The sequence below is a fragment of the Crocodylus siamensis genome, chromosome 3, assembly GCF_052110815.1.
Source record: "Crocodylus siamensis isolate JL-2025a chromosome 3, ASM5211081v1, whole genome shotgun sequence".
Taxonomy (NCBI): Eukaryota; Metazoa; Chordata; order Crocodylia; family Crocodylidae; genus Crocodylus; species Crocodylus siamensis.
In genome coordinates, this window is record NC_143397.1 from 202,829,650 (window position 1) to 202,845,310 (window position 15,661).

The 15,661-nt window shown below is 42.2% G+C and overlaps 1 protein-coding gene across 1 annotated transcript in view; it reads right to left on the reverse strand.

The window, feature by feature from the left end:
• JPH1 (junctophilin 1) overlaps positions 1-15,661 on the reverse strand; it is a 124,492-nt gene that overhangs the window by 43,761 nt on the left and 65,070 nt on the right. The window contains exon 3 of the mRNA XM_090040192.1: positions 2,354-2,472. Coding sequence (XP_089896318.1) covers positions 2,354-2,472 — 119 coding nt within the window. The remainder of the gene's footprint in view (positions 1-2,353; positions 2,473-15,661) is intronic.

Genomic DNA, 15,661 nt, shown 5'->3' on the forward strand with positions numbered 1-15,661 from the left:
TAAGTTATGTTAATTAACTAGAAAGGTATTATCAAACAAAGAAACTGCCCATTATTGTTGTGGTGTTGCTGTAATGTAACATAATTATAAGTTTTCTTTGCACTGGCTTAACATTGGTAAAAAAAAAACAACATTTTTTTAAAGTTCCAAGTTCTATTATAAGGTATTGCTAGGATTACCTCCCTCACCCTCATCCTTATTTTTAAATTAAAATTTGTAAGTTATTCACAGTTAAGGCATCCCAGCTGTCTTCTCTGCACACATATGCCAGGAAACATTTTGGGTTTACCGTGGCTCCATCATCACCAAGCCACATAAGAAACTGGCACAGTGGTGGTACTAGAAAGCTGAACACAGCTGGGGACAGGATGCTGAACTTCTGCCTCTGAAGTGCTGGCTGTCTTCTGATAAGTAAATAGGCTGTGTCCAGAAAGGGGAAGAGGGTGAGGGTGCTGAAGACTCTGGAAAGATACTGGAAGACCTGGGGTGTCAAATTAGTTTGCCCGCCACCAGGGCCAGATTTGGATTGCAGGGCTTCTTGTAGGCTGGATATGACCTCACCTCTGAGGATGGGGCAAGCAGCAGTGGGACAAGTGATATCAGGGATCCATGGGGCTTAACACACTTGTTGCTTGCTTGCTGCCACCAAAACAGAGCCCAATGCTCTGAGTTCTTGGCCCCTCAAGATTACTTAAAAGAAAACCTTCGCAAGAAACCTTAAAATAATGTAAAAACAACAGGATTGCTTTTTAACTCCACAGCGAAACGCATGGCTTGATGTTTATAGGCCACAACCAGGTAACACACTCCATTCCTGCCTCATGAGATAACTGGGGTGGGACAATTCCTGTGCTAACAAAAGAACAGGAGTTGACATTTTGTGCAACCCCAGCCACTGTAGGGGAAGGCCCCTCTGAGACGCTACATATTTGAGTGAGGGCAGCTGTGATCCAGGCCTCATATTTTTACTTAAGAAGTGCCTCAGGCAAAACTGTTGTTGGCTTCTCAAGATTTGAATAAACAAATTCAGTCTTCAGGTTTTGAACCATAATGAATATGGCACAGAAATAACTCTGAATATTAAATGTCTTGCTCTGACTTCTGCATTCAGGGAAGTGTTCATACATGGGTGTAGCCATGTGGAGGCTTGACACTAATGCTGCAACAGTGACATGTTTTCCAGAAAGCACTGTTATTTGTTACCAAATGATTATACACAGACAACAAAACCTCCTTGAACAACAGATACTCTTCGTTGCCTACACACAGCTATTGTTTCTGGATAAATGTTGAAATTCAAAATGGCATGAACTTTTTAATCTAAGAATTAAAAATGAGAATAGAAATAAAACTACTTAAAAAAACCAGCAAATCTAAATGCTGTTCAAGCTTTATAAATAAAAGACCAATTGCAGCAACCATTTTTATCAGCAGGATGTGATCGAAGGGGAAAAACAAAGTTTGAAAAAAACATACTAAAGTAGCAATATAAACATATGTGGACACAAGCTTCCCTGTACATTTAAATGGTGTTTCCATGAGCAGCAAGCATTGAGATTCTGTACATCCGATTTGGGTTAGAACGTTACAATGAGAAATAGTCAGGTTGTGATCCTTTAGGCTAAGTACAGACAGTCAAAAAGCCCAAAGCAGAATTGATTCAATCTTCACAGGTGAGACTAAGCTGCATAGATTGAATTGAACTAATAAGAAAGTACACACACACATTCACTTTTGATTCTGGAAATGAAGCCACATGCCTGCAGTGGCCCAGACCAGAAGCCCAGGAGTCCTGGGGCTGAGGAAAGGGAAACTGGGGAGTGCTAGAGCACACCTTCCTGTTTGGCTGCAGCAGACAGCTTGGGCCAAAGCTAGCCTGATCACCCTACAAGGTGGGCGGCGGGGGTTGCAGAAGAGATGCAAAGTATCCTTCAATGCTGGGGGGGGAATATGTGTTAGCTTGAATCTGGAGGGGATCTGGGACAGAAGTTTAATAAACCGATTTAACCTAAATCAGTTAAGTCTGATACTAAATTTATCCAGGTTTATCTTAAACCAGTGAAAGCAGTTAGTGTGCATTGAACTTCTCTTGTATTACAGATTTGGACCAGTTTCTGATCACTTATACTAGTTTATGTGTAATTTCTATCCCTAGCCTTAAAGTGCATTCACAGCTCATCTCTAACGTTCTTTTGTTTTTGTCATTCGTTTATGATGAGCTGCTGTGTGACACTGGCTTTTGGAACATGGTCATCCTTACTGGGAATGACAAGTATCTGCAAGAACCTTATTTTTTTGGAATGAAAAAGGAAAACCTTTTCACAATGGAACACAGAAAAAAGCCAAACTTTACCTGGTTGGTAGAAATTTGGTGAGAGTTCTCTGGCCACTGCTCTTGCAATATCACATTCCTGGCGAGCAGCCTGAGCAGCCTGATCTGCAGCGTCTGCTTTAGCTCTTGCATGTGCAGTTCTGTACAAAGCAGAAAGGAGTTTATATGGACAGGAGTCTTTTCATTATTTGTCATAATAAGTGTGAGAGCAAGGTACTGCAATAACTGTACTGACAATGAGTAACTGCAAAACAAGTGTTTTGCAATCAAGGCATTATTATTCTAATCCTGCCTTCCTGTCACTTTTCCTTTAAAGTTATACAATTGGCAACCTAGGCGAGTACAAAGTCTATAAAGGAAGAAGATATTTATCTATCTGAAACCTGAAACTATAACCATATGTAACCATGGATATATCAAACCTTAATCAAAGTTATTGTGACTCTTGATATTTATGCAAAATAATATTGGAACAATAACTTAACTGCAAACAGTGTAGTTTGGAAATGAATGTGGTGGGGTATTCTTCTTTGATGCATGAACTAAAATTTATATAAGGGGTAGTCAAATGTAGCCCGGTGGCAACATCATATGAAGACAAGAAAACCAGCAGTTCATCACATTGTTTGTAAACTCAAAGAAGCACTTTATCAAGGAATACAGAAATACAAACAAATATAATAGAATGGTTGTGCACTTTTTAAAAATAAAATACCTGCTCTTAAGTTTGGATAGGTGTTGCAAAGTTCAGGGATGGCTGACATATTTTTCATATGACATGTTTTTAAAAAGTGCAGTTGGTTTTGACAATGACAATATGGTCTGTGATAGATATAAAAGTACAGTCATAAAAAGAGATTTTGAGAAAAATCATTGTAGTTTAGTCAAAGGAACCGGTTAAAGCTACTCCCAAAATTTCAGAAACCACAAAAGCCAAAACTGCAAGGCGAAAATATTAAAACTAGAAAAGATTCCACCTTTCCCTCCATAAGAAGTCATTCAGGTCACACTGATACAGAAGGGAATCTGATTTCAGTTTAATGTTGCCTCAAAGTGTTTTACAAAATGATGAATTGCATTTAGCTAGTACTGTCAGCATGTGGGCACAGAAAGGAGACATTCTGAACTCTAATTAGAGTGTGGGCTTCTGTTTGGATAGTACTTTGTGCATTTAAAGACATAGGCATATATTACGGCAGCAAGGCTCCTCCTTTGCTAGGCATGGGGTGGCAGGTGGTGTTATGAGCTTTGATGTCTGCTGCAGCCCTTAAAGTTCTTTGCAGCCCAAGGCTGTATTGCCTTTTATACGGGCTACAAAAAAGGAGTGAAGAAGACTCTTTGGATTAAATTGAAAAAAGGAACTTAGTGGAATCTATAGCCCCAAAGTGTTCCTTACATAGTGTATGGAAAGACTTAGGGAGCCCAAAGAATGGGATCAACAAAACCCAGCAGGCTGAAGAGGCAGCTGCTAACATAGGCACTAGGAAATGGCAAGAAACAGACACAGGTTAAATTCCACAAGCACATCTGCAGGACTAGACACCTCACTAATCCTAGGAGTAAGATATTTGTTAAGTTGTTGAACATAGTCAAGACTAAAACACATTTGTGAGTATGCCTACAAAACAGACTTCTAAATGTCCAGAGAATTTTAATAGCAGAAAATACCTCCATGGACTTTAGGTACCCTCACGATTTGACTGTAGTGAAGCAGAGATTTTGGGAATATGTCTACACATGCATTAATTCACTTTAGTTAATGTACATTAAATCCATTGTGAAGTACTAGGAAAATGCACGTTAGCTTGTCCTAATGCACATTAATTAGAGAGTACGATTTTAAAGTGACGTTTAACATGCATTAGCCTATTTTAATATCACAGAATCATAGAAAATTAGGGTTGAGAAGGGACCTCAGGAGGTCATCTAGTCCAAACCCCTGCTCAAAGCAGGACTATCCCCAACTAGATCATCCCAGACAAGGCTTTATCTAGCCCGGTCTTAAAAACAGTTAAGGACAGAAATGTCACACCCTCTCTGGGTAACCCGTTCCAGTGCTTTACTCCCTCCCTATAGAGAATGTTTTTCCTAGTATCTAGGGACCTACTGAAATGACAGCAAAAGTGGCCCATGCGGCTGCTCCTCCAACCCTGCAGTTTCCCCCATGTGTCCCCTCCCCTGCTCCACCCCGCGGCTGATTGGCAGGGTATGGCAGAACGCCACATCTGTCTCTCCCTAAAAACTCTGCTCTGTGACAATTTGGTTAACATGGTCCCTGCAGAGGGCAGACATCCCATAGACTCTTTAGGTAATCCTGACTTGTAACCTAAACTGGATACATTCTTGCGGGAGGGGGATAACCTGGTCCCTCTGCTTACATGACTGGCATCACATACTTGGGTGAGGGGCTTGGGCTCCCTATTGTTCTGAGCAATGCCAGTCTACCCAGCAACCAGGGATGCATTTCAAATTGATTGGCTGGCAGCCAACAGGTGCTGGCCTCCATTGGACCAGGTAAATGAGGTCATAAGGTCTATATAAAGTTAAGGACTGCCCAGGAGGAGAAGCAGTAGCCATGATGAAAACTCAGAGAGAGAAGCTGGACCATCTGAAACTTGCTCTCTCTTTTGAAACTGATGATCAGTGAACTGCCTGTCTCCAGAGGGAATCTCCACCTGCCTCTGGATGATACTTGTGAGTAAGCTACCTGAGATCTAACTAGATAGCTTGCAGTAACTCAGATGTGTGATCAAAGGCTACCCAGCCATGCCAGTGTGCTCTATGGGATTTCTGATACTGCTCTACCCTGTACCCTATTCCAAACCTACTCCTTGTAACCGATAAACTTCTCCTTGGTACCTAGCATGGGAGACTTATGCATATTAACAATACTTAGATTCTTTAAATAGAAAATAACAACACATTTATAATTATTGGGGAGGTTGTCTTAAATTTGAAGTTGGCTTAGATTTAGGTAAATATGGTCATTCGTACACGGGTGAACTATAGGCTGATCTTCATTTTGTGATGGATGAATCACAGTGCCGACTGGGCAGTGTCAGTGCAAAAAGAAGGCCTGGGTGTCACGCAGCCAGCCAAGATTGTGCAGATATTTTCTTAATATTTTGGTGTACTAAGATACTATATTTCATGCCAATATTTGATGCATCTTTCCTAAAAATGTAGACTCATTAATATGGGATTTGAGCAGCGCTATAAATGAAAAATGATATAACAGTACTACCTGGCAGGAGAGCTGTAGCAAAGATAACTAAACAGAATGGGAAGCAAATATGTGACTTAAAAGCTGGGGAACTGGGAACCAGGGTTGGGGATGTTCTTTCTGGCCCTTGTCTTTTGCACCTTTGGATTTAAATTGCCCCATGTGCAGCCCAGATGGACTATACATGCTTCAGTCTAAAACCAGGGGGCTGCCTACTGACAGACTGCCCCTTCCCAGGCAGGGGAAAGCACAGTTTGTCAATTAATGGGTTCCCTGAAAAGTTGTACTGCTGGCTAGTCAGGGGGCTAAAACATGTACATTCCAGCTTCTGGGCTATTTTCTAGCCTATTTTTTTCTGAAATTCTTACCATTAGAAATAAATGTCTGTCCATGGCCAGTGTTTCCAACCTGGAGGAAAACTTAAGAGTTACCACTCTTACATAATTTTTTTATAATGGAAAGGTTGTTAGACTTTTAATTACACTCAAGCAGCATTACCTCACTCAAATACAATCCATTTCTCTTCACTGATTATCTTGGCTAAGGTTACTAAATATTTCTTGCTTTTTGTTCTGGAGTTATTTTGTCATTATGTCATCTTAGTCTCTGTCTGATATGAATAATCCTGTTAATCATGAAATTGAAGCCTATCATATACTGAATAAAGTCTCTCACATACTGAAAGGGTCACCATCATCTTAACAATCACTTTCCCAAAGAAAATGTTTCACTCATTCTTCTTAAAAGTAACTCGTAAGTTTATTACAATTATAAGGGAATATTTTTTTTTCCCCTTCCACCACTTTGTTTAATATGTGCATTTGAAATAGTTTCAACTTTGTGTTTCTGTTGCATGTTCTTCTACACAATGCTTCAAGATTAATTGCAGCAGCAGAACTGAACCTGAAGAGAGGGGGGAAGGACTGTACAACAAGAAAAAGATAAGGGACAAAAAAAGAAAGGCTTCAGCATATTTCTCATTGCTTTATTCAGGCCTCCCCAAAATACCTTTCTAAACAACAGCAGACAAACTATTGTAATGTTTTACGGTCTTTTTTTTTAAATCAGTACCCACTCCTCTTTAAAGCTTGTTTCAGAAATGTCAGCTCTTTACTGCTTCTTTACATCTTACTCACAGCTGAACTGAACATATCTTTTTATAAAAGTATTTTTTTAATTTCATTTAAATGCTATTAGAAAATGGCGTCTTAAAACTCTTTAATTTTTTTCATAGGTACAGCAAAAGTACGGCTTCAGAACAGAGATTAAGTATGGCTGGTTAGATACAGAATGAGCTATCAGTTAAGCTCAAATGTTACATGAGTTTCATATAATGACTCATCATAAGGAAAGGTAAAATTAAGTTACTCAGTGGCTGGAAACGAGCTGCAGTCCTCCTGTGAAATAGGCACAGACCTATGATTATGGACACATATTGTATGCTATGTAACTGTACCTATACTTGGATCTGATGCATCTTAAATATCTACAGGGTGCATGATGGTAATGAAGGACAAAATGCTGGTAGTTTTAATGTAAGTGATATTTGGATTCAAATAAAAGGGTATGTTTTTGACTTTCAGATTTCTAAACTGGAGATACAGTTGATGACATTTAAATGTTGTCTTGCTGTTTGGGTTTCACTGGTAGTTAAACATCTTGGTATCTGAACTACACCTACAAAATTGTGGGCACAAAATGAAAGATCTCTCAAAAGCAGTCTTAGTGGTGTAGTCATACAATCAGACTTCCATCTGCTTTTCTGTGAGAAGGGAACTAAAGGAGGGCTGAAGACATTCAGCTATATTACTTGGCATTCTACACCAAAAATGCTTTATATGTACTGCCATATGTCTTCTATGCATCAGTTATGAATGCCCTGAAAGTTGCACTGTTCGAGTCAACTAAATATTGATTGTAATGAAAGTTGTACATTGTTCTATACTCTCTATATCATTTTGTACCTCAACAATATTCTCCTATATATTTGCAATGCATTTTGGATTAATCTGAAAACACTATTAATATATAATTTACTACACTCTATCTTGCAGCTCATGTCTAAAGATAATGACCCCAGTAGAAGCCCTTCTAGTAACCAGAACATTACTTCTCTCCAGTGGGTGCATCTACAGTAATTGACACTGACTAATTAGCTCTGCAGTAAAGTATCACAATTTACATACGTACAGTAAATTAATTAACTATGTTGTAGGATAGTACTCTCTGGGACAAGTACCATCCTACAGCAAAGTAGTTGCATGTGCCAAAACACACGTGTAGATGGTGACCAAGGCTGGCTGGGGCACAAGGATGCTACAGTGCAAGGGCTGCCTGCTGGCTCGCCCCACGCTGAAGTCCACTTGTGCCCTAGCCAGCCCCTCCACAGCATGTTGAGCAGGGGTGGAGCAGTCCTGGGCTGGCAGGCTGACCCTCCTGAACTGCACCAAAGCTTATTGCTATGTGCTAATTGCACATGCAGATTCACCCAGTGTGATGCAAACCATGAATTGCTTAGATTTCTGCCCATTATTCAGTTTTATATAAATGCTGTAATATTCTTAATACCCAGATAGCAAGCATCTCATTTATTATTTCATTAAATACCCATAATGACTAAGGTGTAGGTTGTAGCTGTGATGGTCTAAGAACATAGGCAGAAAGGTTCTTTGGGTGAATCTGGTATCTTTTATTAGACCAACTTAAATAGGTGGGAAAAAAATTTCTTAGCGTGCTTTTGGGTTTAAAAGCCCTTTGTCAGTCTGAGGAAGCCTCTGCAGTTGGTGTGTGCTCTTCCTGGATGGAATAAATAGTAAAGAAGCCAGAGGCTGAGCTATCAAATTCACCCAAAGAAACTATCTGCCATAAGGACTAACAAATTTCAGAAAAGCCCAAATAAATTAGTTGTACTTGCTTCCATTGTTTTCCAAAGAGAACAATCAGATTTGAATACCTGATCTGCTTTTCTGATGCAGTGTTGCTTACCAGTCCAGAACATTGTTTTTCTTCTTTGCTGCTCAACTTTGCTTCTGTTCCCCACACCCCTGCCTGCTTTCCCAGTCTTGCTGTAAAGTATCTCAGACTGGACAAATCCAGAGGCAGAACAGAATGTGGGAGTTGCTGATGCTTCATAGATTGTCAGGCCAGAAGGGACCTCAGTAAATCATCGGGTCCAGCTGGCTGCATCAAGCAGGGGAGAGAACTGGGGGTCAGGTGACCCCAGCAAGGTGACTGTCTGATCTCCTTTTGAAGATTTCCAGGGTAGGTGATTGCACCACCTCTGGAGGCATTGGTGACATGTAGGGGGCGCACCCCGTGTGAAAAGTGCTGCTGACAGGATTGGCAGCACCTACAGGCAGTCACTGCTCACCACCCCCCCATCATTGCTGACACCACCAGCAGTGTCTGCAGGTGGTCCCCGATCGCCGATGCTGACAGTCTGTAGATGGTTGCAGACCACCGGTCAGTGCTCGCCATCCCCCCACCGATGATATCGCTGCGGCCACCTGCAGAAGCTCCCCACTCGGCCTGCCCCCCACAGCCGATACTGCTGCGGCTGCCTGCGGGACCTTCTCGCTTGCCGCCATCACACCCCCGCTGCCAACACTATTGCTGCTGCCTGTGGGCAGTCACCATGCCACCTCAGCCTCCAGGGCATGCATCATTCATGTCTGGAGGAAGCTTATTTCACAGTCTGGACACCCTGACTGTGAAGAAGTTTTTCTTAATGTTGAGCCTGAATCAGTCTTCCAGAAGTTTGTGGCTATTACTCCTGGTTTTCCCCTCAGATGCGCTGGCGAACAGTTGCTCACTGAGCCCTTGGTATACTCCCCCCAGTATAGTGGTAAACTGCTACCAGGTCCCTTCTCAGACTTCTTTTTCCTCACGCTGAAGAGTCCCAGATCCCTCAGCTTTTCCTTGTATGGCTTGCCATGTAAGACTCTGATCATATGGGTGGCTCTCTTTTGGACTTTCTCAAGCTTGTCCATGTCCTTGTTAAAGTGTGGTATCCAGAACGCAGTACTCCAGCTGCAGTTTCACCAGTGCTAAGTAGAGTGGAAGAGTCACCTCCTTGGCTTTGCTGGAGATGCATTGATTGATGCAGGCCAGAGTATTATTTGCCCTACCGGCTACAGCATCGCATTGCTGGCTCATATTCATACTTTGGTCCATTATTACCTCCAGGTCCCTTCTATTCGTGGTGCTAGTCAGTATGGTGCCACCAGGCTTGTAGGTGTGTTGGGGATTGCTCATCCTGAAGTGAAGCACTTTACATTTCTTGACGTTGAACTTCATCAGATTCTGATCCGTCTAACCTGCTAACCTTTCTAGGTCTGCCTGTATCTGTAGCCTGTCTTCAAGTGTGACCATGCTCCCCCATAACTTGGTGTCATCCGCAGACTTGGCCAGTGAGCTCTTCACTCCCACATCCAAATCATTAATAAAGGTGTTGAAAAGTACTGGACTGAGCATCAACCCCTGCAGGACACCGCTGCCTACTTCTCACTAGGATGACACACGTCCATTTACTACGACTCTTTGGGTTCTATCTTGCAGCCAGTTTCTCACCCACTTGACTTTCTTGGAGTTAAACCCACAATCATCCAATTTTTTCACAAGAATATTGTGGGATACTAGATCAAAGGCCCTTTGGAAGTCAGGGTATACAACGTCAATCTGCTCCCTCATGTCCAGGTGACGAGTTACCCGGTCATAGAAGGAGATGAGGTTGGTAGGCAAGACCTATTTGCGATGAAGCCATGCTGGCTGTCATTCAGAATCCTACTTTTTGCAAGCTTATCACAGATAGACTCCTCGATGAACTTTTCTAGGATTTTCCCTAGGATGGAAGTTAGGCTGATTGGCCTATAGTTACCTAGGTCCTCCCTCCTGTCCTTTTTGTGGATGGGCACAACACTGGCCCTGTTCCAGTCCTCAGGGACTTCTCCAGAGTGTCATAAGTTGTGGAAGAGTGTCATCACAGATTCTGCAGTGACTTTGGCCAGCTCCTTCAGCACTCTTGGATAAAGACCATCTGGTCCCGCTGACTAGTATACATCTTAATTTTTTAAACTGGTCATACACCAATTCTACAGCAATAGGAGGAAGGCAATTATTACCATGCTCAGCCTCTACTCTACCTGGCATGGTTCTCCCTTTGGTCCGGTGAAAGATGGAGGCAAAGTAGTCATTCAGGAGTTCAGCTTTGTCCTGGGTACTGGTAACCAGCTCTCCTGAGTTGTTAAGCAATGGTCCCAGACTCCCATTTATTTTCCTCCTGTTCCCTACATACCTAAGAAAGGACTTCTTGTCCTTGATTCCTGTTGCTAATCTAAGTTTGGTCACTACTTTAGCCTGTCTTACCTGTCCCCTGCAAATGGGGGCCATTGTGGAATAGTTCTCCTTGGGGCCCACCCTGAGAACACCCATTGTTTATAAACCTCTTTATTTTTTCTTAAGTAGACCATGATTTCCCTGTTTAGCTAAGAGGGCTTCCCAGCCCTTCTGTTACCTTTTTGCCACATGGGAATGGACTTCCTTTGTGCTTCAAGGATCTCTTCTTTAAGGAACAGTCACTTTTCGTGCATACCTTTTGCCTTTGGTCCCTGGTCCCACAGCACTTGATCTACTAGTGACATAAACTTGTCGAAATTTGCATTTTTGAAGTCCAGGACTTCAGTCCTGCTATCCAATTTGTCTGCCTTACATCAGACAGCGAACATGATGGTTTCATGGTCGCTGTTGCCCAGACTTCCCTCTATATTTAAGTCAGTCACCATGTTGTCTCCTTTGGCCAGGAGAGTTCCTGTAGTACTGAGGAATTACTCAGATATCTGGCTATTGCATTTTGCTCTCATTCTCAAAATTAAATTGAAAAATAGATTTGGGCATTCCCCCAGTCAGACTGTCAAGGATTATTTTTCTTTGGTTTTCCTGTGGAGAATCATAGATGCTAGGGTTGGAAGGGACCTCAACAGATCATCAAGTCCAACCCCCTGCCTGGGCAGGAAAGAGTGCTGGGGTCAGATGGCCCCAGCCAGATGTCTATCCAGCCTTCTCTTAAAGACCCCCAAGGTAGGGGAGAGCATCACTTCTCTTGGAAGCCCATTCCAAATTTTGGCCACCTTTACTATGAAGAAGCCTAAATCTCCTCTCTGTCAGTTTGTAACCATTGTTCCTCATTATCCCAAGAGGCGCCCTGGTGAACAGAGCATCTCCAAGTCCTTGCTGCACCCCCCCTAATGAATTTGTAGGTGGCTGCAAGATTAGCTCTCAGCCTTCTCTTGTGGAGGCTGAAGAAGTCCAGGTCCCTTAGTTTCTCCTCACAGGGCTTGGCCTGCAAACCCTTAACCACATGAGTAACCCTCCTCTGGACCCTCTCAAGGTTATCCACATCCTTCTTAAAGTACGGTGCCCAAAACTGGATGCAGTACTTCAACTGTGGTCTGACCAATGCTGCAGAGAGGGAAAGTATCACCTCCTTGGTTCTATTCGTCATGCATCTGCTGATGCATGATAAAGTGCAGTTAGCTTTCCTGATGATTTTGTCACACTGATGACTCGTGTTCATCCTGAAGTCCACTATGACTCTGATCCCCCTCTGCTTCTGTCTTGCTGGAGGATCATTTCCCAGTCAGTAGATGTGCTGGATATTTTTATGCCCTAGGTGCAGCACTCTGCATTTGCCCTTGTTGTACTACATCTTATTGTGTTCTGTCCACTTTTCCAAACTGTCTAGGTCTGCTTGCAATCATTCCCTACCCTCTGGAGTGTCCACTTCACCCCAAAATTTAGTATCATCCACAAACTTGGACAGAGTACATTTCACACCCAGATCAAAGTCACTGATAAAGACATTGAAGAGTACAGGTCCAAGGACCGAGCCCTGCAGGACCCCACTGCCCACATCCTTCCAGGTTGATACTGACCCATCTACTACCAAGGAGGTGATACTCTCTGGGTGCGACCCCAAGCCAATTTGCTTGAATGGCATGAGACACTGTATTGAAGGCCTTCCTAAAATTGAAGAAAATGACATACTTCTGCATCTAAGCATTTTGTGACATGGTCATAAAATGAAACAAGATTAGTCAGCTCAGTATAGCACTAAGCATGATTTACTTCTTAGAATAATAGGGACATATTTTGTCTAACAACTTTCCTGCCGCTGTAGGAGCACAAGGGACCAGTGGCAGCAAGGTATTCCTGTGGCACATTATAGTTTCTGAGGAATTTGGTCTTTTGGACTAAAGGTTATAAGTCGATTGTATGGTATTGGCTGTTTGTGGCTGTGATGTGCAGGTGGATGGGGTACAGTGATTGTGTGGACCCTTTTGTCAGATGGTTGCCTACTGCTGTGAGGGACCAAACTTTACACACATGTCCCTTCCAAACTTCTGTTCCTATCTTCTCTCTTCGTGTTCAGGCTGCCTTCTGAATCATTAAACAGAATTATCAAATCATTAAGTTGGAAGGGACCTTAAAGGTAATTTGGTCCAACCTCTGCATGAAAGGTATTCCTAAAATATACCTATCCTTATCTAGCTACCTCTTGAGAACAAACTTTCAATGAATGAGATTTTTCAGCTTCTCTGAGCAGTCTAGTTCACCGTCTTACTCTTTTTAACAGTAAGGAAGTGTTTTTCTGTGATCTTATCTAAATCATGAAATTCATCTAAATCATGAGGACCAATACACTTATTAGCTTTATTTTCTGCTTTCAAACTAAAATCACATGGAAAACTAAAGACCAGATTCTTTTCAGAGTCCCAAAGTCCAGCCAATAACCAAATATTTCTTTTCATGGATGATTTTTTTAAACATACACTTATTTTTTTTCATACATTTCGGGCCAAATGTTTAAAGACCAGTGCCAAAAAAGTAATAGAATCATAGAAAATTTAGGGTTGGAAGGGACCTCAGAAGGTCATCTAGTCCAATCCCTTGCTCAAAGTAGGACCATCCCCAACTATATCATCTCAACCAAGGCTATGACTAGCCAGGTCTTGAAAACCTCCAAGGATGGAGATTCCACAATCTCTCTGGGTAACCTGTTCCAGTGTTTTACTACCCTCCTAGTGAGAAAATTCTTCCTAATATCTAACCTAAACTTGCCTTGCTGCAACTTGAGACCCTTGCTCCTTGTTCTGTCATCTTCTACCACCGAGAACAGTCCAGCTCCAACATCTTTCGCACCCCTCTTCACAGAGTTGAAGGCTGGTATTAAATACCACCTCCCCCCGCAATTTTCTCTTCTCTAGACTAAATAAGTCCAGTTCCCTCAGTCCTTCCTCATAGGTCATATGCTTCAGCTCTCACACCATTTTTGTTGCTCTCTGCTGGATTCTCTCCAATTTGTCCACATTCTTTCTGTAATGGGGGGGGCCTAAAACTGAACACAGTACTCCAGATGTGACCTCACCAGTGCCGAATAGAGGGGAATAATCACTTCTCTTGACCTACTGGCAACACTTCTACCAATGCAGCCCAGATGCTGTTAGCCATCTTGGCAATGAGGACACACCGCTGGCTCATATTCAGCTTATTGTCCACTATAACCTCCAGGTCCATTTCTGCCGAGCTGCTGCCCAGCCAGTCAGGCTGTACTGGTACATGGGATTGTTCTGTCCTAAGTGCAGGACTTTAAACTCACCTTTGTTGAACCTCATGGAATTCCTTTTGGCCCAATCCTCCAATTTGTCTAGCTCTACCCTCCAGCGTATCTATTACTCCTCCCGGCTTGGTGTCATCTGCAAACCTGCTAAGAGTGCACTCTAAGCCATCTTTCAGGTCATTGATGAAGACATTGAACAAAATTGGCCCCAGGCCTGACCCCTGGGACACTCCACTTGATACCACCTGCCAACTACATATTGAGCCATTGATTACTACTTTCCGAGCCCAATGCTTGAGCCAATTTTCTATCCAGCTTACAGCCCATTCATTTAGCTCATACTTCCTTAGCTTACCTATGAGAATGTTTTGAAGTTTTATATTGAAGTCTTACAGAAATCAATAGAACTTGTATGGGGCAGAAGCAGAAGGTTCTTGAGGAATAGCTCCCCAAACATTTTCATTTATTTTTATTGCACACATTTAATTTTTATACAGATTTCAGATATGGTAGCACATTTACTGGATCTAGATAGGCTGTTATACCACCTCATCATTATGCACTACTGGATTATGCTAATATACAATAAAGTGACTAGTCTTCATCACAAGTGGCTGGACCTCCCACTCATTCTCTCCCCTAAGGTAAAACTCTCCAGTGTGCAGAGCAGAGTTAGGATGTTTAAATATATATTATCAAAGAGATCATGGAATAGGGATTATAACTCCTATTTATATACTATTTGAGACAATATATTCATGTAACCTTTCCTGAAGTTTTATAAATAGGTTACAACAGGCCATGTACTATATTAGGGCCCAATCTTATAGGGTTCCCAGAGGATCCTCTATAGACTGGTACAGACTAAAGAAAACCACTCTACCCAATGGGACTCTGTGCTCAGCCTAGAAAATCGCATTAAGGATCTCTGTGATGCTTAGTTTCAGTTCTCAAACTGTGGATTTTCTTTCCAGGGATCATAGGTGGGCAAAGTTATTTGGGTAGATGTGATATCTTTTATTAGATTGACTAAGCAGTTGGAAAAAAAGTTTTTGCAAGCTTTCAGGCACAAACACTCTTCTTCAGATATAGGGAGAGCTTGTCATCTCCACAGGTAACATCCTTGTTAACAGCAGTATATGGAGAGGAGAGATAACAGACCTAATTACCCATCTATCAGCCCTGTTGTCTCTGTGCAACTTTGTGTGTACAGTAAAGGCCTTTCTCTAGAAGTGCAGTTTCAAGAAGTTAAATCAAATCCACCCTATAGAAATTATATATAACTGGAGCCATGTCACTTTCCACAAGAATGAGACAGTGTCTCACAGGTGGAAGAAAGCATTATTCTCAGGTGCAGCTAAGTGAGAGCTTCATGTCAGTGAGGAATCCAACAGTGCTCAAACTACCGGGTGAAGTGACCAGTTGTTGGTATGCGCTTTCAAACAAATCTATTGTGCATATGAATGTTTAATTGCTCCTCTGGATGTTGCCA